This window comes from Biomphalaria glabrata, chromosome 11 (assembly GCF_947242115.1).
Source record: "Biomphalaria glabrata chromosome 11, xgBioGlab47.1, whole genome shotgun sequence".
NCBI lineage: Eukaryota > Metazoa > Mollusca > Gastropoda > Planorbidae > Biomphalaria > Biomphalaria glabrata.
Window position 1 is genome coordinate 25,411,988 of NC_074721.1, and position 22,868 is coordinate 25,434,855.

Consider the following 22,868-nt stretch of genomic DNA (forward strand, 5'->3'; position numbering starts at 1 on the left):
GCGACGAAGAGAATTATATATACTAGTCGACCTGCGGCGTAGCATACGCCGCTATTTTCTAGGGCCGGCCTTAGGTGACCGCAGTGGGCTCCGCAATTATGCGACCGCAGTGGGCCCCGCACTTTCATAGGACCCGCGCTAATTCTAGGTGTATAAATTATTAAATTAAACCATTGTATAACTTAAAACAGATTTCCCATGGCCTCCTGTCAATTTACTATGAGCTCCTGAAAATCTCCTGAAATTGCAAAATATAAGAAAAAGTTCTGGAAATATCCGGAAATTATTAAAATCTTTAGAAAACTCATACGAATCTCCTGAAATATATAGACAAAAATTGGCATTTTGGAGAGTCATTCCTACGCGCGATAAAAAAAAAACGCATTATCCCGTAATTTTGGAATCTGGTTAAGGAAGAAGCTTCTCGCGCCTCAAACTAGTGAAGAGTTACTTTAGCTCAACAATTCTCGAAGATAGATTTAAACATTTGGTAATTCTTGCTATTGAGCGTTATCTATGTAGGAAATACAATTTTAATAATATACTGTATGACTTCGTTACACGCAAGACTCTTAAAGTTCGTGGAATAACTCTATCCGCAGAAATAAAAGAGTGATCTTTCCTTTACTTCTTCTTCTCGTCCAAACTTTTGAGCGAAGAAGAGAATTATATATATAGATAGAAGAATTTTTAATTGATATTACTATAAACTTTTCACCTAAATTATTTTGTTTTACATTTGATTATGAGAAGAAGAATGTTCAATAACACGAGGAGATTACAATGTGTAGAGCAGAGTGGGGGGGGGGCACATTTTTTAAATGTTATACATCATGGAAGTGTGTGTGTGGGGGCTGGGAATGTTAGAATCCAATGTGAGATAGTCTACAGCCGATGTGTTCAGAACTTACTATTTACAATCTCATTCTTTGTTCTAGTGTACCCAACAATCCAGAGTTCCCTGTCTTTAGCTTCTGTATCAATTCATGTAAAGGGACTGCAGATGGACGCTACGGTCATTGTCAGTACTGCAATGTGTATTTAGATTGTGTTGGTCAGAATGAACGTTTGGACTATTGTCAAGATGGTGAACTATTCAATTTAGAAGTAGGGCAATGTGTCAGGGATGAAAAACAAACTTGGTAAGAGGTTGCATCTAAAATCTCGATCTCTCTCTCTCTCTCTCCATCCATCTATCTATCTATTAATCTATCAAAATGTCTGTGCTTGATATTGTGAATTATATCAATAACACAGAGACAGAGGAGAGAGAGAGAGACTGAGAGAGAGAGGAGTGTGTAGAATGAGTATGAGGCATGTAGTTTACAATGATTCTAATTCATTTATTCTCTATGTATTGTAGTTTACCAGCGACACAGATACCTGAAGGTATGATCACGTTTGTGTATCTTTACTGGGAGTGGGTTCTATTCCTTTAGTGTTAGTCAAACCCTGGTTTGGTTTTAACCACAGGATTTACTTCAAGCGACATAAAGACATTTGTCTTATTGTGTCAACTCCGATGTAAACTTTGATCAGCCCTGTACATTTCTTATTATATTTATTTGGCCTGATTAGTTATTTAATAAGCTATGACATCTTTATATGTCATATGATTTTAGTAAACAAAATGTAAAGAAATTAAGAATAATACAACTGTCTTGTTATTATCAGCGTACAACAGACTGAAAATTCTAGCGATAATTAAAAGTCTAGCAGATTTATATATTCACTTAACCAGGATTTTTTCTCTAGTAGGGAGGGCTCAATGGAGTGGGGTAAAAAATGTTTCATTCATTAATTATTAAGCGCAAAATAATCAGATTTACCATATTTATAGTGGGAGTATTGTCTTTTTTTAAAAATACAAAATGACAGTAATATAGAGCTTGTTAACTCTAGCAATATGCCCACAGAACTAGTTAACTCTAGCAATACAGAACTTGTTAACTCTAGCAATATGCCCACAGAACTTGTTAACTCTAGCAATACAGAACTTGTTAACTCTAGCAATACAGAACTTGTTAACTCTGGCAATATGCCCACAGAACTTGTTAACTCTAGCAATATGCCCACAGAACTTGTTAACTCTAGCAATATGCCCACAGAACTTGATAACTCTAGCAATACAGAACTAGTTAACTCTAGCAATACAGAACTTAACCAGGGGCGGACTGGCTATATGGGCATTTGGGCAAATGCCCGGTGGGCCGGTACCTAAATGGGCCGGTAGAACCACAGTAATCATCTTTTTTTAAAAAAAAATCAGGTCTGTTTTCTAAGATAAGGGCAGCATGGATGCCACTACGGCACGTATTACATTGTGGAAGGTTTTCTAGTATTCTCTTACAAAAGAGGCCCTCTGGGTGAAGTATTTATAGTCACTGTATGCATGTGTACAGCTATCGATACATTATCAAACTTGACAGAATGATTTTGAGGACATGTTGACCTAGAATTGGACGTCCATCATATAATATACAATTTATGGGCCGGACGAAATAGAGATGCCCGGGCCGATTTTGACACCCAGTCCGACACTGTTGTTAACTCTAGCAATACAGAACTTGTTAACTCTTGCAATATGTTCACAGAACTAGTTAACTCTAGCAAAACAGAACTTGTTAACTCTAGCAATATGCCCACAGAAATTAACTTTAGCAATGCAGAACTTGTTAACTCTAGCAATATGTCCACAGAACTTGTTAACTCTAGCAATATGCCCACAGAACTTGTTAACTCTAGCAATACAGAACTTGTTAACTCTAGCAATATGCCCACATAACTTGTTAACTCTAGCAATACAGAACTTGTTAACTCTTGCAATATGCCCACAGAACTTGTTGACTCTAGCAATACAGAGCTTGTTAACTCTATCAATATGCCCACAGAATTTGTTAACTCTTGCAATACAGAACTTGTTAACTCTAGCAATACAGAACTTGTTAACTCTAGCAATACAGAGCTTGTTAACTCTATCAATATGCCCACAGAATTTGTTAACTCTTGCAATACAGAACTTGTTAACTCTAGCAATACAGAACTTGTTAACTCTAGTAATACAGAACTTGTTAAATCTAACAATACAGAACTTGTTAACTCTAGCAATACAGAACTTGTTAACTCTAGCAATACAGAATGTGTTATCTCTACCAATACAGAACTTGTTATCTCTAGCAATACAGAATGTGTTAAATCTAGTAATACAGAACTTTATTTACTATTTTGTAGCTTTTATTAATTTTAAAAATTTTTATAAAATTTCTTATTGCTTGTTTCTCTTGGCAGAAGAATGTATTAATAGTTGCTATGGTGACCATGGTTCTGAAGTTGATGGTGTGTATGCTAGTTGTAGATATTGCAATGTTTTCCTAAGTTGCAAAGGTGGCTCTATGGCTGTCAACTTTTGCTCAGAAAATACTGTCTATAATAAGACAAGGCAACACTGTGTTGAGGACAAGTGGAATGTTTGGTGAGACTGCCATCTAGTTAGTGTTGAACATACATGTAGGCCTACAAGTCAATGCTGAAATGTAGTTTGTTATTATAAATTATTCAATTCTTATTTTTTAAATTCTGTTTTCTTCCAGTTCCAAATCAAGGCTTTCAACTTTGCCCAGTAAGTCTTTGAAAGTATTTTCATATCTGAAGTATCTCGTTCATGTTTGTATTAGCGTTAGGTCATTTGTCATGTGCTATCTCAAGACACTGAGCGAGACCTAAGAATGCGTTTGTAAGTGTTGAATGTATGTGTTGTATTGATTTCGTGTGTATGTGTTGTGCTGTATATGTGTTTTGTATGTGCTGTGTATGAAGTGGGTTAGGGTTAGGGATTAGGAGGCCGGGAAACTTGACCTCTTTAGGGGCCGCTGCATTTTGACATTCGACTTCATGATGAGATGGCCTAATATTAAATGTAAAAACGAATTTCGGACTCTAATTTAGGGAACCCCTCAAGGGGGGGTCCCGGGGGATTTTCAAATTTGGACTCCTCCCCTTGTAAACACGCTAGATGCGCTACTTTGTGTATGTGTTGTGTTTAGTGTATGTGTTGAATGTCCTGTACATCATTCTTTTAAAAGAATAAACCAAACCCTAAACACAAGCCAAAACGTCTATGCCTATTACACTTTTCAAATTAGCGTTGAATCCATAACCTCATGCATGACAAAAATACGCACTACATATTATTTTCTTTTCCATCAAAAGAACTCTAACACCTAATACATGAAGATTGCTAATGCATTTTTAAAAAATTGAACACTGTTACATGCAATTACTGGCGAAACTTGGGAAGTGGCGGTCAATTTAGTGGAAGAAATACACGGATTTGATCAAACTAACAATCGTGGATAAACATGAACAAAGTTATGTAGTCCTATTGGTTACGTAGTTCTATTAGTTACGTAGTTCTGTTAGTTATGTAGTCCTATTAGTTATTCAGTCCTATTAGTTATTCAGTCCTATTAGTTATTCAGTCCTATTATTTATCTTGTCCTATTTTTAAAAACAAAAGCTGACACTTTCGATACATCAATACTCGATATTTTTTTTAGATCCGAAGGTATCACTCGGAGGAGTGAAAAAGGAGGAGGGTTTGGCGTGGGGCTAGCGACCCCACCCTGTAAAACCACTATTGCTACAGAAACGGCAAACTCGACACATAATGAAAACTATACATGCGGCGAGGGCGGCCAAACCCTGATGACGATGTTGGATCAAAGCCAACTGGAAGTCCAATACCCGATACGTGGCAAGCCTTTCAACGCAAGGAAACCGACTCTTATAGGCACGTGGAATGTAAGAACCCTGAATCAATGCGGTAAACTGGCCCAACTTTTAAGAGAGTTTGACTCTTACTGGCTGGACATCCTTGGGATCTGCGAGATGAGGAGGACATCAAGTGGACAAATAATCAATGATGGCAAGACAATAATATATTCAGGACATGATAAGGAGCACATTGGTGGTGTAGGAATCATCATGTCTAAAATAGCAGCTTCAGCGCTAATTGCTTGGAAGCCGGTCAGTGACCGTATCATTACAGCTCGACTCCAAACAAAGCAAATCAAAGTTACTACCATCCAAGCATATGCCCTACAGAGGATGCAGAAGATACCATCAAAGATAATTTCTATAATCAACTACAAACCACTCTTGATGAAACACCTACTCAAGACCTAATTCTACACATATTTTAAGCACAAACAAATACACAAAAAACATGGCGATCCCCAAATGGAGAAACCTTCAACGAGATAGATTACATTTGCATCTCCAAACGATGGAGGTCATCTCTGTTAGACGTGCGGACCCGCAAAGGAGCGGATATCGGCTCAGACCACTACCTTGTCAATGGCAAATGTAAGCTCCGATTGAAACGCCAACCAAAACGAGCCACACGACCCCGCCCATTTAATGTAGAGAAGCTTAAAGACGGCAATACTGCAGCACAGTTCCAATTGAAACTAACGAACCGCTTTGAGGCTCTTGCAGATATATTGACCCTTGAAGAAGAGTGAGCCAACTTCAAAGATACCACTATTGGGTGCGCGGAAGAAGTTATCGGAAGGAGGCGAGGTTCATACAAGGAACGGTGGATACAAGACAGAACATGGAAATTGATAGATGAGAGGAAAGAGGCCAAACGTAGACGAGATCAGAAAAATGAAACACAGGATCGCAGCCTAGCGGAAGAAGCCTATAGGGAAGCAGATCTGAAAGTAAAGAGAAGCTGTCGGCGAGATAAACGGGACTGGATTGAGCAGAAGGGACAAGAGTCACAAGCAGCTGCAAGCAGAAATGACACAAAAACCCTTCATCGTATTGTCCGCGATCTCACTGGAGCAAAGAGTGGACATGGGGCACCGATAAAAGACAAGCAAGGCAAAACTTTGTTAACGAAAGAAGAACAGGATGCAAGATGGGTAGAGCACTTTAAAGAGACCCTTAACCAACAGTCGCCAGACCTAACTTACATATTCAAGGACCCCTCTCTAAACAATGATCTCAAGGTCAAGACAGAAACAATAACTGCTGAGGAGGTTACCATGGCCATTGCAGTGTTAAAGAATAACAAAGCACCAGGGCTAGACATGATATCAGCAGAAATGCTAAACTATGGGGGACAGTGCATTGTTAACAGAATGACTGATCTCTTAAATCTCTGTTGGCGAACTTCAAAAGTCCCAGAGGACTGGCAAAAGGGAGTGATTGTAAAGCTTCCAAAAAAGGGCAACTTGGCAGACTGCAACAACTGGAGGGGCTTTACTCTCCTCTCTGTCCCGGGCAAAGTTTTCAGCACTGTTTTGTTGAGACGGCTTCAACAGTCTGTAGATAAAAGGCTCAGAGAAGAACAAGCAGGTTTCCGAAGAGGCAGATCATGTACAGAGAAGATTTTCGTTCTACGAAATATCATAGAACAAAGTCTTGAGTACCAACAACGGCTAACGATCAGTTTTGTGGACTTCAAAAAAGCGTTTGATAGTGTCCACCGAAAATCACTATGGAAAATAGTTAGAGAATACGGTATCCCAGAAAAATTCGTCCAGATCCTACGACACCTTTACAGTCAGTCTAGTTGCTGCATTAAAACAGAAGAGGGAACAACATAGTTTTTTACAATCGAGACAGGTGTGAGACAGGGGTGCATCTTATCTCCCTTCCATTTCCTCCTAGCCATCGACTACATAATGAGGAGAACAATGAACCAGACTGCCTTTGGTATTCCATGGCATGAACAACTCCGATTGACGGACTTGGACTTTGCTGATGATGTTGCACTACTCGGGGCTACAAATAAATGCATTCAAGAAATGACGGAGAGCCTAGACAGAGAGGCACCCAAAATTGGCCACCGCATAAACTTGGATAAGACTAAAATTATGCGAGTAAGATATAAGGCAAAGGGTGTCCCCGTCAGACTTGGCGAGTCAAAGCTTGAAGAGCTGGACAAGTTCACGTACCTTGGCAGCATCATAACAAATGATGGAGATGCTTACCATGATGTAGCGTGACGAATAGGAAAGGCGGGGAGCATTTACCAAAGGTTGCAGCCTATTCGGACAAGCCAAGCCATTGGACATGAGATAAAAATACACCTTCTTAACACAATCGTCATTCCAACTGCTACATATGCATGTGAGACGTGGAAGTCATCTGTCAAAATTGAGAAAAGACTAAATGTGGCTCAACAGAGATGGCTGAGACGGATTTTGGGAGTCAGTTACACAGATCGGGTCTCAAACAAGGAAATCCTATGCCGAACTGGGAGTCGAACACTTAGTGAGGTTGTGACTGAGCGTCGCATGAGGTTTGCGGGACATGTTCTACGTCAAAATGAATTACGCACACCAAGAGTTGCAATAACATGGAAGCCAAAACGAGGAAAGCGCAAACAGGGACGTCCTCGTATTACTTGGCGACACACCAGGTGGGAGGAGGCTTCAGACATTGCCAGTGACAGATCTTTATGGAGACAGCTTGCCGCCCAATGCGCCGAACGGCGCGGGAGGACCTAAGTCTAAGTCTAAGGTATCACTCGGACATACAGAAACCATGAACACAATACCGGTTTTGCCCAAAAGGGAGATGCTATTACTCCATGAGGTTAGAGTAAAACACGCGTCCAATCAATAGTTCAGTGGTACACAGACGTAGAAACGTTCTTCACGCTAGCCATGAACCACACACAAAAATACATAAAAAAATAAATAAATTTTTAAAAACTTGTCGATTGGAACAGAACTCTGTGACTTTATTATGCAATGGTGTCGCAAGTTTCGACTTTCATGGTTACGGCTTCCGGGCCGTAATTTGAGCATTAAAACATTAGTAGCTTCTAACCGAACCTATTATTAAAATAATTATTTAATATTTTCATTTTAGCTATCCCCCGTCTTATAACTGACTGTATGGACTCCTCTGGGCCTTTGTCTGATGGTTTTTATGGTCATATAGACAACTGCAACATAATTGTTGCCTGCTTCCAGGGCCTGATGATATTTGATTTCTGTAAGTCGGGATCAGTTTACAACAGTTCTGCAGGAGAGTGTGAGCTGCGATCAAACACTAACTGGTAAGTTCAGTTCAATATTACAAACACTAAGACTAACTCAATAAATAATTATCAGACCATAAGACTCAACAAGTACAACAAGTTGGAGATTACTTTTTGTTAATGAACCGTGACTTCTTCTGAGCTCACTTTTATCTGTTTTGGTTACATAGAGATTAATTGTAGAAATAGTTCTGGATATTACTAGATTGTGCCCCTTGTCTAGGACAGGGTGAAGCTTTGAGGAGTTAGAGATAGAAATGGACATGTATTATTATTTATTACTACAGTACTGGGTTATGTATATGTTGTTTTTATTTTTAAATATTTAAACTGTGACTTTTCACTGTGACACTTAGTCTCTTTAGATGTCATGGTATTAATACACATTGATACAGTGAATCTGTGGGATACACCTATGTGATAGATCTGTGAGGTGTTAATAAACATTGATACAGTGAATCTGTGGGATACACCTATGTGATAGATCTGTGAGGTGTTAATAAACATTGATACAGTGAATCTGTGGGATACACCTATGTGATAGGTCTGTGAGGTGTTAATACACATTGATACAGTGAATCTGTGGGATACACCTATGTGATAGATCTGTGAGGTGTTAATACACATTGATACAGTGAATCTGTGGGATGCACCTATGTGATAGATCTGTGAGGTGTTAATACACATTGATACAGTGAATCTGTGGGATACACCTATGTGATAGATCTGTGAGGTGTTAATACACATTGATACAGTGAATCTGTGGGATACACCTATGTGATAGGTCTGTGAGGTGTTAATACACATTGATACAGTGAATCTGTGGGATACACCTATGTGATAGATCTGTGAGGTGTTAATACACATTGATACAGTGAATCTGTGGGATACACCTATGTGATTGATCTGTGAGGTGTTAATACACATTGATACAGTGAATCTGTGGGATACACCTATGTGATAGGTCTGTGAGGTGTTAATACACATTGATACAGTGAATCTGTGGGATACACCTATGTGATAGGTCTGTGAGGTGTTAATACACATTGATACAGTGAATCTGTGGGATACACCTATGTGATAGGTCTGTGAGGTGTTAATACACATTGATACAGTGAATCTGTGGGATACACCTATGTGATAGATCTGTGAGGTGTTAATACACATTGATACAGTGAATCTGTGGGATACACCTATGTGATTGATCTGTGAGGTGTTAATACACATTGATACAGTGAATCTGTGGGATACACCTATGTGATAGATCTATGTGGTTCAAATACACATTGGTATGGGAGTTTTTATAATATACTTTTGAAATGTAGTTCCAAGACAGAATTGATACGGTGAATAGTTGTGATAGACTTATGAAATTTGATAGATATATATAGTCTAGTATTTCGTTATGTGTTTAGCCCACAGGGTATCAAGAGTAGCGGAGTGATACAGAGCACCATCTATGGAGATAATGCTGTTCCTGTGGCTAAAGGCGCTGCAGGTAAAACAAATGTCTATTTATTTATTACGTCATTCAATCATTGGACAAATGACTATAATCCTAGTAGGCCTATAACATGGATGCTTTTATACAGAAATAGCTCATCACTACGACACTGATACAATCTTGATAAATCTAAACAGTGGCGTCACTAGGGTGGGTGTCACCCGGTGCGGTCAGCTTAGGGTGTCACCCCCCACCCCTAACCTTAAGCCCACAACCCTCCCTCACCCTAACCCCCCATCCCCAGCATTTAAAGAATTCTTTTTTTTCCGTTGGTTTGTTGCGCTGTAATACATATTGTTTATAATTACCTACGCTATTTAATTGTTCAGCAAAAAACTATAAAATGAGTGTCTATTAGATTTTAAAATGTAGTTGTTTATTACAATTATTCTCCAGTTCCCTGGGCGTACGTAGTCATGTGAAACACTGCACGCATCCTTCATCTTTGGACTCGAAGACATTGCCATTAATAAATTTTGCAACAATGCAACTATAAGTAAATTACACTGTTGTTGTTTTTGTTTTTTTTTTTTGATTTCAAACTTGAAAACATACCGGTATTATCAACTTGAAGTTGTAAACATACCGGTATCATCAACTTGAAGTTGTAAACATACCGGTATCATCAACTTGAAGTTGTAAACATACCGGTATCATCAACTTGAAGTTGTAAACATACCGGTATCATCAACTTGAAGTTGTAAACATACCGGTATCATCAAGTTGAAGTTAAGTCTGTAACGATCTCATTTGGAATTAAAATTTCGCTTCGTGAAAGTGTCGTTTGTTGTCTCAAAAAGTTCTTCATTTTAAAAATCCTTTTTCACTTAAGACGCCAAAGATAAGCAGATGGCAAGAAACCGTTGAAAATTTTGTTAAATGGTTTAGAGGTATTTTTTAAGGTCTTAGTGGCATATGAATCGTGCAATGTCAACTTTTATTTTCTTCAAGAATAACTTTTGTTACTTCTAGATTCTCCGTTGTCAGTCATGGTATTTCTGTTTGAATGTCGCCTTTTGAAAAATCATCATATACGCCGATATTTTAAAACAGATATCTACAATACTTTGTTGATTGTTGAACTAAAGAATTTTTCGGTTAGATTACTCCAAATGTATCTGCTACATCAATGTTAAAAAACGATCAATGCACATAAGAATGAACTTCTTTTTCTCTTCTTAAATAGTGAGTCCGGCATCTTGGGATTGCTCGCCTGACATTTCCTTCTTGTTTTTAATTTTTTTTTCTTCTGAATCACACACAGTGCTTCTTTTAATTAGAAATGCCTTTTTTATAATAAAATAATATTATAATATTATGCCTTTGTTAAAGAAAAGGTTTAATTAGTCACCGCATTGTAAATAGTTTAAAGATAGGCCTTCTCTTGTATATCTTTTGTCTTCTTGTACATCCCCCCCCCCCAAAAAAAAAGCAAGGAAATGTAGTACAATAGTTCCTAAATGATTAGTTCCTAAGTAGGTCCTATTCTCACTATAAATACAATGTTAGAATGAGTAATTAGGTCTCTTGGTCTAAGGTTTTATGCTGCCGAAATGGCTCTCCAACTGGAGACTCAGAACCTGTACTTACTTCCTCTTGTTGTACATATCCCCTTGCTGTACCTGTATATTAAGAGTAGCTCTCGGTTCCATAGTCAATTGGTCAGTAGGCATCTGCAACTGTGTGACAGGGCTTGTCTCCATGTCTATAATGATACACTTCTGATTCTCTCTTGGAGTAGGGGCCAAATGTCGCAGTGACACTATTACTTCTCTTCCATCAGAAAGTCTGACAATGTCATACTTTGGGTTGCATGTTAAGTCCACAGCTATTGTACCATCGTCATATTTTAAAAACCACTTTTCCTGGTCGAGTTAACCATGTTGGGAGGGATTTGCCGAAAGGTGGACCTGTGATAGAGCTTCTCTCGTGCGGTGTCTCTTGTGTAGCGGTACAAAGTAGAGAGCGAAGAGAGTGCAGGGCCTCAGCTGACACTTGCTCCCATTTAGAAACCGGGAGTCCTTGTGTTTTTAAAGCTAGTCATAGATTTGTCTTGTGTTTCCTATTTCTACTAGTAACTGACTAATGCTGTTATTGGGAGATCAGCTATAACTATTCAGTGTTCTTTTGAAAAACTTGGTGCCAGACCAAATGAATCTAATAAAACAATTGAAGAATCGATCGACAGTAACATTTATTTGATTAAAAAGTGATTTCTTTCTTTCTATGTATCGAATTACTTCCCTTGGAATAGTTGAGTCCTCCATTGGTGGAGGCTACAAAAAGGTTTTGCCGTTACAATTTTTTGTTCTAATGTGAATGTTTAATATTCGTCATGTTTATTTGCTCATTTCAGTTCATGTTGCTTGCATAGACAGCTGTGTAGTGCCCTATTCCTATGAACACATATTGAATGTTCCTGATGGTTACTATAGTTACTGCCCTGACGAGCGAGCTTACATTGTATGTACTCAAGATGCCTCTTCTATTTACTCCTGCCCGCCCTCTTACATTTATCGCGCTGAAGATGGAAGCTGCATCAGGTCTGATGAGCATTTTAAAATTGTCCAATAACAACGTGGGTCGCATCATCATTATTGTTTATATGACTTTTGTCAAGAACTTTCGTGTGTAATGTGTATGCATAAGATGTGTATAACTTGTGTAGTTATTGTTGATTGTTCATCATTAACAATGAGGACCATTTCTGTTATTAAAGGCGTTGAGGGCTTGGCAAAATATTTCTGCAATATGGAATGTGACTAATAAGGTCTATTTGAACCCTGAATGTGACTGATAAGATCCATTTGAACCCTGAATGTGACTGATAAGATCCATTTGAACCCTGAATGTGACTAATAAGATCCATTTGAACCCTGAATGTGACTAATAAGATCCATTTGAACCCTGAATGTGACTAATAAGATCCATTTGAACCCTGAATGTGACTAATAAGATCCATTTGAACCCTGAATGTGACTGATAAGATCCATTTGAACCCTGAATGTGACTAATAAGATCCATTTGAACCCTGAATGTGACTAATAAGATCCATTTGAACCCTGAATGTGACTAATAAGATCCATTTGAACCCTGAATGTGACTAATAAGATCCATTTGAACCCTGAATGTGACTAATAAGGTCCATTTGAACCCTGAATGTCCAGCTACACTATGAGCTTGCTACCCAAGATGTTTCTGTATGTCACTGTGGTTGAGTTCTGCTCCAGTTCTTACATTTTGTCACTCCCTGTCCTTGGGAAACTCTTTGCTCAGCCTTCATTGTTTGTTAACTAGACCAATACTATAACTTTTGAAGCTGTATAGGTTTGTATTTTTCACTATTGATAGTTAAATAATGATGAAACAACATAGAACTTTCTGTATCTGTCACCATTGTATATCAATTAGAATAGAAAACTGTATATTTTATACAAAGTTTTTATTTGTTTGTTTCATTGACAGGAAATATAATCAACCATCACCTATGACGTATTCTTCGGGAATTTATGTTGCTAAAACTGGAGAGAGAAGTACAATGACTTTATTATATCATTCTTGTCAATTTTGTAAATATTTATCATATTATATATAATATCAGGTGACCGAGCCTCGCTCGGATGAATAATTTGTTAAGGAAGGATATTTACTATTTACCCGAAGTTATTTTGGGAATATTGTTGTAATTACGAAAATGAACTATCGGGTAAAGACTATCAATCCGAAGAGTTGCTTTTTAGTTCTTTCAGTTCTCAATGTAATTGTACATGGCGATTAGAATAGAAAGTCCCTCCAATAGTAGGCCTATAGAAAACCACAGCTCACGTCTTAACATTGCTTCTTTCACGTAGAACTATTGGGCTATTATAGGCTTGTAAGAAAGTCTTTGCAGTATAACTTCTAAAATGGTTACTTCATGACATTTAATACTGCAATTAGTATATTTATTATGGCTCTGAGACATGGACACTTTACAGAAAAAACTAAGACTTCTTGAGTGCTTTCACCAAAGATGCTTGCGCTCCATCATGGACATACGGTGGCAGGACAGCACTACATACAGCGATGTCCTTGCCAACGCCGGTATGGACAGTATAGTGGGACTTCTTATGGTCCGACAGTTGCACTGGGTAGGGCACGTATCCCGTATGGGAGACGAACGAATGCCAAAGGCAGTCTTTTTTTGTGAGCTAAAATGTGGTCGACGTAACAGAGGCGCTCCACGGAAATTCTTCAAAGACCAGCCTAGTCGTCAACTTTCCTTGGCTGACATAGAAGAGAGCACCTGGTTGCATGCGGCCTCAGAACGAGACAGCTGGAGGTCTCTCACGAAGGCCGCGAGATACACATTTGAGACCAAAAGAAAATCTGCTGCCGAGAACAAACGCAGACGGCGAAAAGAAAATCTAAATCGGCCACCTGCGGACAATGGTTATGCTTGACCTGGATGTGGCAAAATATGTAGGTCACAGTTGGGGCTGCACAGCAAAGGGAAATACTGCATTCCTCACTTATCTTCGGACTCGAATTTCATACCATTTTGCAAGAATATCGCTGTTTGTATTGTGGTCTTTGGTAAAGTCGTTCAAGAAGTCTTAGTTGCTTTCTATGAAGTACTCATGTCTCAGATCCACATAGAGGGGTTGAGAGAATACTGGTTGACACTGATTTTTGTAGACTGGCGGAGCGATTTATTTCGCCACACTCTCGCTTGGAGGCGTCCAAAAGCACGACTATCCATGATCACATATCAACCTCTCTTTAAAGCAATGCGTCAATTGATAAAATGCTTCCCAGATAATGTGAAGTTATCTACCACTTTAAGGGATGTCTATGCGCAGTGATCTTTGGGCTGAGTAGGTTTTATTGGGTGACTTTTGTAACATGACTTCTGTTTTAACGAGGTTTATAGGTTAACAAATAAAAAAAAGGCAGCAGCGTGATGAAAATTCGTTGACCGCGAGCTGGATATCATCAGGGCCAGCCCTAGGCCTATGCTGTCACAGTGGTGGACTCCGAAGGTTCAAAAGCCCCGCGCTAATTCTAGGTGTAAATTATTAAATTAAACCATTATAATTTATAATAGGGTTCCCGTGGTCTCCTTGTTTTCAAGGAGCTCCTGGAAATCTCCTGAAACTCATAAAAATGTCCTTAAAAAGACAAAATTGTCACTTTGGGGTGTCAATCAATTTGGTAAACGCCAGTCCTACGCGTGATATAAAAAAACGGCATCGTCAGCTTTCATTTAATAAAAATGTAATGCAAATACGAATTTATTTTCTAATACAAAATCTTTATTTTCACTTATTATCTTTATCTCTACCCTTACTGGTCCGCGCGCAATTCTCACATTTCACATAGGGCCCCGCAAATGTTAGGGCCGGCCCTGGTTGTGCAAGTAAGGCATAGATATGCTGTGTTATGACCTTTCCTATGTTTTGGTATTGGACAGCAGACTTCGAAGCTTAAACACATTGCAATAATTCACCAGCAAAATAATAACAAAGTAAAAGCTACCTACGGGTGTAAGCAATTAAAGTGTAAACAACTTATAAAGCCTTTAAAACACAATAACTAATCTTACATTAAGATATTTATTTCATTATTTTTCTTCCATAAATTCCTAATGGATCAATGTACAATAAGATGGTGCGCAAATGTTTAATTACGCCAATTGAATCATTAAAACTTTTTCTTGTTTGCGAAGAAAAGTCTTAGTGTACTGCTGTGAGCCTAGTGACGTAAGCGGTGTCAAGTTTTTTTTCCCATTGACGTCATACAGAAAATTTCATTCATAAAACATTCTAGCCAAAATAAATGTTTCGATAATGAGCCATTTTCAAACCGATATAACGGTCGACCTCGAGTTTTACCGATGTGGCCAGTGAGTTGAGCATTTTTTTCTCACTATTATGCACATACCGTGAACTTTTAAAGAAAATCGTTAGAGCCGTTTTCGAAATAAAATTTATATATATATATATATATATATATATATATATATATATATAAATATATATACATACATACAATAATTGCTCGCTTAAGAGTATAGGATATATAATGTTATATATAATAGTTTATCAACAATATATTTTCTTCTGGAATATTATGAAGTATAGAGTCGTCAGAACATCCCCCATATATATAAAGTAGTCAGAACATCCCCCATGCATATAGAGTCGTCAGAACATCCCCCATATATATATAAAGTAGTCAGAACATCCCCCATATATATAAAGTAGTCAGAACATCCCCCATGCATATAGAGTCGTCAGAACATCCTCCATATATATATAAAGTAGTCAGAACATCCCCATGTATATAGCGTAGTCAGAACATCCCCCATATATATATAAAGTAGTCAGAACATCCCCCATGCATATAGAGTCGTCAGAACATCCCCCATATATATATAAAGTAGTCAGAACATCCCCCATGTATATAGAGTCGTCAAAACATCCCCCATATATATAAAGTAGTCAGAACATCCCCCATGCATATAGAGTCGTCAGAACATCCCCCATATATATATAAAGTAGTCAGAACATCCCCCATGTATATAGAGTCGTCAAAACATCCCCCATATATATATAAAGTAGTCAGAACATCCCCCATGCATATAGAGTCGTCAGAACATCCTCCATATATATAAAGTAGTCAGAACATCCCCATGTATATAGCGTAGTCAGAACATCCCCCATATATATATAAAGTAGTCAGAACATCCCCCATACAAATAGAGTCGTCAGAACATCCCCCATATATATATATATATAGTTCGTCCATCGTGGTTCGATGATGACCACTTTGTCATCCAGGGGGCTGAGGGCTTTGCACTGGGGTTTTATGCCTCCTCATGTGGCTGGTGAGACCTATGTGAGCCCGGAATGTTCGGCTGCACACTGGGCAGGTTATTCCAGCTGGAGCTAGTGTCGTTTGTCTTGCTTTTCTTTTCTGGCGTTTTTCTTCTGCCTGCGTTGTTCTTTTTTCCTCAGCAACCTGTGCGCCAGTTTTCACAGCGTGACGCCATGATGCTCTGTCGTGTGCCTCTGTCTCCCAGGTGCCAGGGTCTATGCTGAACGCCTTCAGAGAAGCTTTGAGGGTGTCCCTGAAGCGCTTTCTTTGCCCACCTTGCGAGCGCTTTCCTTCGCTTAGTTGGCCATACAAGAGTCGTTTTGGGATGCGGTGGTCTTCCATTCTGTAGACGTGACCTGCCCATCGCAGCTGGGACTGCATCAGGATTGTGTGGATGCTTTGCAAACACGCTCTTCGAAGGACTTCTGTATCTGGTATTTTGTCTTGCCATTTGACATTTAGTATTTTTCTCAGACATGTCATGTGGAAGCGGTTTAGTCTCTTTGCATGTTTACTGTACACTGTCCATGTTTCTGAGGCATAGAGCAATGTAGGGAGGATGACGGCTCTGTAGACCCCTAGCTTGGTGTTTGTGGTGATACCACGTCTGTTCCAGACATTTGTAGACAGTCTGCCATAGGATGCACTGGCCTTGGCGATACGCAGGTCGATTTCACTATCGATTTTTCCATTTCTGGAGAGTGTGCTGCCAAGATATGTGAATTTGTCCACTGCGTTTATATCCTGTCCATTTATAGTAATGCTTGGATCCGAGTAGGCTTTCCCAGGAGCAGGTAGATATAAGACTTCAGTCTTGTTCGTATTGATGGTAAGGCCAAAGTCTGAGCATGCTCTTGAGAAAGTAAAGTAGTCAGAGCATCCCCCATGTATATAGAGTAGTCAGAGCATCCCCCATGTATATAGAGTAGGGAGGACACCACACATGTTAGCAATATTTGTATTTAAAAAAAACTAGTGAACACAAAATGTGTAAATTTGCGTCATGTTAAGTTCCCCATAAAGCCAAACCCATGGAAGAACATGCAATCGGGGCATTGTAAATTTGTATCCAATATACAAAGCCACCGAGCATTAACTTTAGATTCACATTCAGAATAGCTGCTGGTGCAGACCCTCTAGCGTCTTTCCGAGTCTTTGGGCTTGTCTTCGTCAGTGACTAGTCTAGATCTAAGAAATATTTATTGAGACTGCATTTGAAATAGACAGTCGCTACAGTTTTAGCAATGCTATAGCCCCGCCCCGTCACTCTGTAGTCTGAGAACACGGCACGAGTCTATGATGTCGAGTTATTGAAGAGCTAACTCTGCTGATAGAAGTGCGGGCATGGTGTAGACCTACTCATCAGACATCAATCGACTGCACTCTGAGTGAACAGAAAAATGTACACCTTGGATATCAATCCTCTGACGAAATACATAAACGTCTTAATCTGTCATGCCTCACAGTTCGAATCTATAATGTGGATATGTGTTTGAAAGGTTGTTTTAGATTTCTGAGGCCTATCTAGGAACGGACATACTTAATACTTACTCTCTTCTTGGTAAGGAGTTTCCTATTTATTAGTAGCACTAATGTCCGTAAATGGACACTCCCTTAACATGGTAGAGCACTTGACATATCTAGGAAGCATAGTATTAAATAACGCATCGCTTTCAAGGGAACTTAATCAAGGTGGGTTTTACAGGCTTAGCTAAGGGACGATATAATTAACCGGGTTCCCCACTTCGGCAGGCTAATTAAATAACGACAAACACAATAACAATTAAAATATTTAATACTAAAATACGAATAGATGAGTGTTAATAGACAAAGTAGTTATAAGTGTGAATAATATTAGTAACACACCTCACGCACGCACACTTAATACGGCCCAGTAAATCCCGACTACCTGGATACAACATCTAAGGAATGCGAGGCTCTACATTAATTAAGGCTTATTCGACCTGCCCAGACCTGGCTAAGTTATGGCTCCAAGGGCGGACTCAAAAGTAAGCGATACATAGCAGCCCCAAACCTAACTAGAATAAGCCTAGATCTAATGATGAGAACCTTCATGAACCACACGCGTACCTGAATATCGAACCTGATGAATGTATATACTTACGTAGCGTTAAAACGGCAACAGTGGAAACTAGCACATAAGAAACCCACAGGCAGCACACTTTCTCCACTGGAGACATTACAGGACATTTAAGGCCGTGACATCTAACACACGCACAAGATTCTTGACAACAAATCACGCTAAACACATATTAGTTCATATACTGAAAACCACAATTATGAAACAAGAAAGAAACCTTCACGTGCACGCGACAATAACCGCCTGCCCAGGGCGAGAATATGGTAGGAAAATCGCTCCGCCTGCCTATAAAACCGGTGTCTACAAATCAGTGGTTCTCTCAACTCTATATGGATCTATATGAGTAATAATCAGAAAACAACTAAGACTTATTGAACGCTTTCAACAAAGATGTTTGCACACCATCATGGACATACGGCGGCAAGACCGCACTACAAACAGCGATGTTCTTGCGAATGCCGGTATGGGCAGTATATATAGATTTCCTATGTACTGACAGATACGCTGTACGTATTCCGTTTTGGGGACGAACGTGTGCAAAAGGCAGTGGTGAGCTGAAAGGTGATCGGCGTAACAGAAGTACCCCACGGAAACACTTTAAAGATTAGCTTGTGCGCCAGCTTGCTTTAGCAGACATGAAAAAGAGCGCCTGGCTGCAGGCGACTTCAGAACGAGCCAGCTGGGGATCACTTACAAAGACCGCGGGAAACACATTTAAGACCACAAGAAAATTCACTACCAATGACAGACGTAGAAGGTAAAAAAAGAATTAAAATCGACCATCTGCGGACAACGGTTATGTTTGCGCTGGATGTGGGAAAATTTATATGTCGCAACTGGAATACTGCACTCCTCATTAATCTTCAGACTCGAAAACGAGCCTTACTATTTTTATTAGTAGCACTAATGCAAATTTTTTAACAGAAAAGAAAAAAATAAGCAGTCAAGAGGATCGGCCTGACATGTGAACTTTGTCCGCGTCACAGTAGCTTAGAAAAGTTTAGGACGATGTCTCTATTTATTGTTCAATGAATTGTTGTAAAGACAAGGATTTGAACTTACTTTTTATTACTGTTTGTTACTTGGTGTCTAGTTGGAGACTGGATCACTTTAGGGTGGAAGTTTGTTACTTGGTGTCTAGTTGGAGACTGGATCACTGTAGGGTGGAAGTTTGTTACTTGGTGTCTAGTTGGAGACTGGATCACTGTAGGGTGGAAGTTTGTTACTTGATGTCTAGTTGGAAACTGGATCACTGTGGGGTGGAAGTTTGTTACTTGGTGTCTAGTTGGAGACTGGATGACTGTGGGGAGGAAGTTTGTTACTTGGTGTCTAGTTGGAGACTGGATCACTGTAGGGTGGAAGTTTGTTACTTGGTGTCTAGTTGGAGACTGGATCACTGTAGGGTGGAAGTTTGTTACTTGGTGTCTAGTTGGAGACTGGATCACTGTAGGGTGGAAGTTTAAATCACTAGAATGGTTGGCATCAACATGTCAATGTTACGATCACTTTCTCCCTCATGGCTGTTGATACAGGTTTCATGTTAAAAAAATAAAGGTAGTCATTTAAAAACTAATTTTAGCTTCTGTCATTGTTTATAGTTGAAGAGATAGTTGACAATTACTCACTTGATCTCAACTATTGGCACCGTTTTATGTGGCGGCAAAAACGATTCCTCTGGATCTTCAGTCTGCTCCTTCTCAGTAACCATTGAGTTGATAGCACTAATACTTTCACAAATGTTGATCATATCTAAGTGCCCTTTAGTTTTAGAGTCGTCACTTTCCCGAGGCATCGTCTGCAACTTGTTATTGGAGATATACATTTAAGGCGCTCGCAGTTACATCATAACTGTATTCTTCCATTTAGAAAGGATGTTACATTCTTTAACAAATAAAGGCTAACTTTTTTGCCAATGTTTCCTGTATGTTGCCCAATGTTGCATTTATATCTTCAGGATGCTAAATTTGTAGACACCATCTTCAGTGTCACTGGAGCGATAGAGTGCCCTTTTATGGGCATTCAAAATATCATCAGTTGCTTAAACCCAGCAGACTGTTACAAGCAATGTTATTAGTTAGTTTATCTCTTCAATGTTTAGGTCGCAGATGGGGCTGCGTAGCCACGGAAAATTTGATTTTATAGTCTTATCATATAATATTGCTGAGAAGCTTTATAAACTTTTGGCAAAAATGTTGAGCAAAATTTCTTAATGCTGCTATGTTCAAGTGCAGATATTAGTTCCAAAACTTCTACTTGCATCTTGACCAGCCTCTCTTCCAATGCAGACTGACAAAATAATTGTTGACTGCATCAAACTTGTTGAATCACGTGATCGGAAAACTGTGATGTGCGATTCTACCGCTACTACTGTCACATGTTGAAAAACTTTTTAAATTGAACTTTTTTGTTTGTAACTAAAAAAAAACAACAACTAAACTTCGGCTTTAACTGTCTGTTGACCATAATTTTTATATTCACATGTGAAAACAACTGCCATAGCTTGCATTATAGAAACTCTGTAAGGTCGTATTCATCTGATAAACTTTTAAAAAAATGTTTATTTAATACGAACAGTTAATCAAATTGAGTTTTTTTTTTAAAAAAGATTATCAGATGTCTGTACATTATAGACCCCAACAGTTGTTATTGCACAAATTGTCCAAGTGATTAAAGTCACTTTGTTCCGGCAGGTGTATAAGATCTTTGTTTACTCCTTAGTTTACAACGCCTGTGTCAAGTCCTGTTTCTCTGGAGACCGTGTGGTACCTGAGGGCCTTTATGGTGTTTGTGGTCAATGTGGCCACTATGTCCACTGTCAAGGTCACACTCAGCAAACTGATGCTTGTGTAGTAGGTACATTCTTTAATTCTGCTAAAGGTACCTGTGAGCCAGATTTGGACTCAAGCTGGTAAGTAATAAAAAATCTCACGTTCATTTTATTGTTAAGCATAACATGTTACAAGTGATGTAGTTTGTCAGTAGTAGCCAGTTATTTGTGATGTAGTTTGTCAGTAGTATCCAATTATTTGTGATGTAGTTTGTCAGTAGTATCCAATTATTTGTGATGTAGTTTGTCAGTAGTATCCAATTATTTGTGATGTAGTTTGTCAGTAGTAGCCAGTTATTTGTGGAGTAGTTTGTCAGTAGTATCCAATTATTTGTAGTGTAGTTTGTCAGTAGTAGATCTTTTTTTAAAAAAAGTTGTTCACTTACTATTAAAATCTCTTCTGCAGTTTTTCTCCAAACTCCAAACAAATGGCCAGGTATCAGTCCATTGATTCTTATCAGAATCGATCATTACTAAGAGATGAACTGGTCTCACAAATCTATGAAATTCTTCAAGACAAGCCAACATGGAGTCAGTCCCAGCAAATGGACTATCTGACCTCCATACTGACAGACCTATTGACCAGTGATGATGTCTACCCTGGTCCCATCATTGCTCAGCAAGAAGCTCCTGAACCTGTCATCCACCAATATAATGAATATAACCCCCAGTACCAGTATGAGGGCAAGTATTTGCAGGCCCCTGAGGGATACACTCCTCCATCTTCACAGAATTATCTACCACCACCATCAAATTTCCAAAATCAAGCATACATGGCAGCTCCACAATACTTGCCTTACAGTTTTAAACCGATGTATCCACCCCAGTATCAAGTCAACAATCCACCTGTATATCAAGGTTAATAAGTTAATCAAAGCACTGTGATTAAAATCTAATGCTTGAATTATTGGAGTTACAGAAAGCTTAAGATCATTCAATAAATTGTGTTTTGTATAACTGTACATGTCTAAATGTGTTCAGATGTTGTGTTCAGTGTTATCTTGGTCAGACTGTGTACTCTAAATGTATTCAGTGCTTTCCTCTTGGTCAGACTGTGTACATGTCTAAATGTGTCCAGTGCTATCTAGGTCAGACTGTGGACAAACATAAAATGATGTAAGAAAACAGTGATTTATTCACAAATACTTTGAACATCAATAAAATATCTAGATAAGTAAAAGTTGAAACAGTTGATAAAAAGACTTTTCATCTATGCAGGTTTTGTAAGTGAAGGTTGATATGGTATGGAAGCAAAACAAATTTCTACTTTAAAATCAACTAATGAAAGTAGAGAAATAATTCTGCTGCTAGGAATTTTAAAATTTAAAAAAGTGCTGCTATGTGAAAAGTTATAATTTAACATATTTCAACCAAATAACTTGGGGAAAAATAGCGGCAAATCAAAGAGAAAATTTTGTACATAATTTGATATTTAAAACATGAAATAAAAAAAAAAACAGACTTTACAAAATAATATGGATTCAATCTGTGTCTACTAAATGAAGCTGAATTAAGAATA

General features: G+C 38.6%; 1 protein-coding gene across 1 annotated transcript in view; it reads left to right on the forward strand.

The window, feature by feature from the left end:
* LOC106054869 (uncharacterized) overlaps positions 1–22,311 on the forward strand; it is a 49,383-nt gene extending 27,072 nt beyond the window's left edge. The window contains exons 14-23 of the mRNA XM_056004767.1: positions 939–1,142; positions 1,364–1,389; positions 3,289–3,472; positions 3,591–3,619; positions 7,888–8,077; positions 9,475–9,557; positions 11,920–12,106; positions 13,029–13,096; positions 21,241–21,430; positions 21,756–22,311. Of these exons, the coding sequence (XP_055860742.1) occupies positions 939–1,142; positions 1,364–1,389; positions 3,289–3,472; positions 3,591–3,619; positions 7,888–8,077; positions 9,475–9,557; positions 11,920–12,106; positions 13,029–13,096; positions 21,241–21,430; positions 21,756–22,212 (1,618 nt within the window). The 3' untranslated portion in view covers positions 22,213–22,311. The remainder of the gene's footprint in view (positions 1–938; positions 1,143–1,363; positions 1,390–3,288; positions 3,473–3,590; positions 3,620–7,887; positions 8,078–9,474; positions 9,558–11,919; positions 12,107–13,028; positions 13,097–21,240; positions 21,431–21,755) is intronic.
* Positions 22,312–22,868: the final 557 nt, after the last annotated feature.